This window comes from Sinocyclocheilus anshuiensis, unplaced genomic scaffold (genome assembly GCF_001515605.1).
Source record: "Sinocyclocheilus anshuiensis isolate Anshui unplaced genomic scaffold, SAMN03320099.WGS_v1.1 scaffold2285, whole genome shotgun sequence".
Taxonomy (NCBI): domain Eukaryota; kingdom Metazoa; phylum Chordata; class Actinopteri; order Cypriniformes; family Cyprinidae; genus Sinocyclocheilus; species Sinocyclocheilus anshuiensis.
The window spans coordinates 170879-173246 of record NW_015552762.1 but is presented as its reverse complement, the minus strand read 5'-3'; the positions used below and the strand labels follow the sequence as shown (position 1 = coordinate 173246).

Sequence of the window (2368 nt, the reverse complement as noted above, 5' to 3'; positions counted from 1 at the left end):
TAACCCAAAAGTTGGGTTAGTCCATATTTGACCCAAAGTTGGGTTGAAACAACCCAACATTTTTTAGAGTGTAGATTTTATTACACATATAGAACGATTATATCCCTGCTAATCTTTGTTAACTTGTTTCATTGTAAATGCATTAAATGTAGGTGAGAAGCAAATAAGAGTTATTTGTCAAAGCTGATATCAAACAGATCAAATGTCCCCATTGCAGTTCTTTCCACTGATGTACTGCAGTTCTAGGGATTCCCAACATTCCTGGAATAGCAGTCAATTCCTTCCACTCTACAGAAGCCCATGATTTCAATAATTGCATCCATTTATGGAAATGCATCAACCTTGTTATTTATATCTCATTCACAATATTCCCAATTTCATTGGCCTAAAACTGGCCTATTTTGAATGCAAAGGAAAAACAATTATGGAAAATGAGGATTAGGGCCTCCAGTGACCTGCAGGGTTTTCTGTGTGAGTAACATTAATCTGAGCAAATGGGGATAGTAAAAAAGGAAAGAGAAGCTTTTTACTAGTATTTGACTGCCTGCTCTAGTTTTACCGCACTGAGCCAATTTACTAAAACAATTAGTCAATAACATATTCGAGACTTGCAAGGATTATCCCACAGCTTTAAAAATGAAACAAGGCTATTTCAGATTTCTAAATAAATGAAAGAATGTCTACCCCAACAAAACAGAACTAGATAAGGTAACAAGGAAATAATGCTGGAGAGTGTTCATAAGATTATTTTATTAAATATTATTTAAAATTGTATTTAATATATTCATATTTTAAATATTATTTTAATACTATTAAATATATTATATATAGTTTTTACATTATAGCATTTTAATGTAATTAATCCACATTTAAAGTAATAATTATGTGAATATATCATTAACAAATATTGTCAATGCATAACAGATCAATACTTAATGAATATCCATATATCAAGATGTAAGTGACACTAAATATTTTTTAAAAGTTGACATTGTGACATATCAACTATCTACTGAAAATAAAACTGATCTACTCACATTTTAAACAGCATTTTGCTAAATCTTTCGTAATTATAATGCATGCAGCTTTAATTACCTCATATTAATATATTTGCACTTTTTACAAGACTGAATGTACAAGTGAAGCCAAAAGGTGATTAACCCCTTAGCTGTCAAAGATCGGCGAAACATTGTTGCAGTGACAGAAATTTAGTAATTTATGTCAGGAGTGCAAAATAATAAATCCGTATGTGTCATATTTGGAATAGAAATTCACCACGCATTCATATTCAGTCACGTCTGCAGCGGTTTATTTGTGTTCACATAGCTTCACTGAACAGAGGGAGAACAATAGAGTCATGAATGGGGAAGTTTGCCGGGCCAGACATGAGGCAACAGCACGCAGGAGAGCTTACAGAGGGCCATAAATCAATTTTATTAGCCTTTTATTAGTCTTCTCTAAAAACACACGACACGGTCTTAGAAAATGTTTCATAAAATTCACAATTTTAGAGATTATGTCCTGAAATTTGAAATGAAGCATTAGTAGACTTGTGGCTTTAGCTTCATTGTGTTTCTAAAAGCATTTACCACAGCAACATGTTTTTTATACATTTAAAAAAAATATTTTAAATATTTTTTTATGTTTGAGCTAATATATCTCTATTATCATAACAGTCTGAGTAATTCTGATTCTTGAACAGTAAACTTTAAAGTGTCAGCTTTGTGAACATATGTTGATTATGTATCTAGTCAGAAAGACTCATGAGCAGCAACCTTTTTATTTAGGGTATTTCATTTGTGTCTCCACGCCAAAAATGGGGGGTGACAGCAAAGGGGTTAAAATTGCGAAAGTACAGACATTTTCATTTTAAACTAATTATATCTTACACCATATACAGTTTTTCCGCTTTACACTTTAAGCATCAACTACTCAAATATACATGAACGTTTATGAATCAAAGTTCTATTAAGCATTGTATAATTTAATAATGTTTGATAATTAATTAAACGCATCATAAAGTGCTAACTAATAAAACACCAAACTTTCTGAGATAAGCTAAGAGATTTGGTTTCAGTTCTTCAACTCAACAAACAACTAAGCGTTCATACCTGTAGAAGGCGAACATGACCAAAGCGTTGCCCGTGACTCCTAAAGTGCCGATGATGAGGATGAGGAAGGCGGTGATGTAATGCACATGATCCGGGATGTCCAGTCTTTTGTAGATCTGCCGTTGAGGCTCCATCACCAAACTGAAGATACAGCAACAAACACTGAAGAACGACACTTCAACAAACCAAACCTGAGCACAGACTCAGTCATGGTCTCTGTCTTCTGTTTCCTCTCAGTCGGTCTCTGCTCAGAGTAA

General features: G+C 33.3%; 1 protein-coding gene across 2 annotated transcripts in view; it reads right to left on the bottom strand.

The window, feature by feature from the left end:
• The window catches only part of LOC107667875 (melanopsin-A-like), a 10221-nt gene extending 7853 nt beyond the window's left edge, over positions 1 to 2368 (bottom strand). For both annotated transcript variants that reach the window (XM_016459605.1, XM_016459604.1), the window contains exon 1: positions 2112 to 2368. In XM_016459605.1, coding sequence (XP_016315091.1) covers positions 2112 to 2245 — 134 coding nt within the window. In that variant the 5' untranslated portion in view covers positions 2246 to 2368. The remainder of the gene's footprint in view (positions 1 to 2111) is intronic.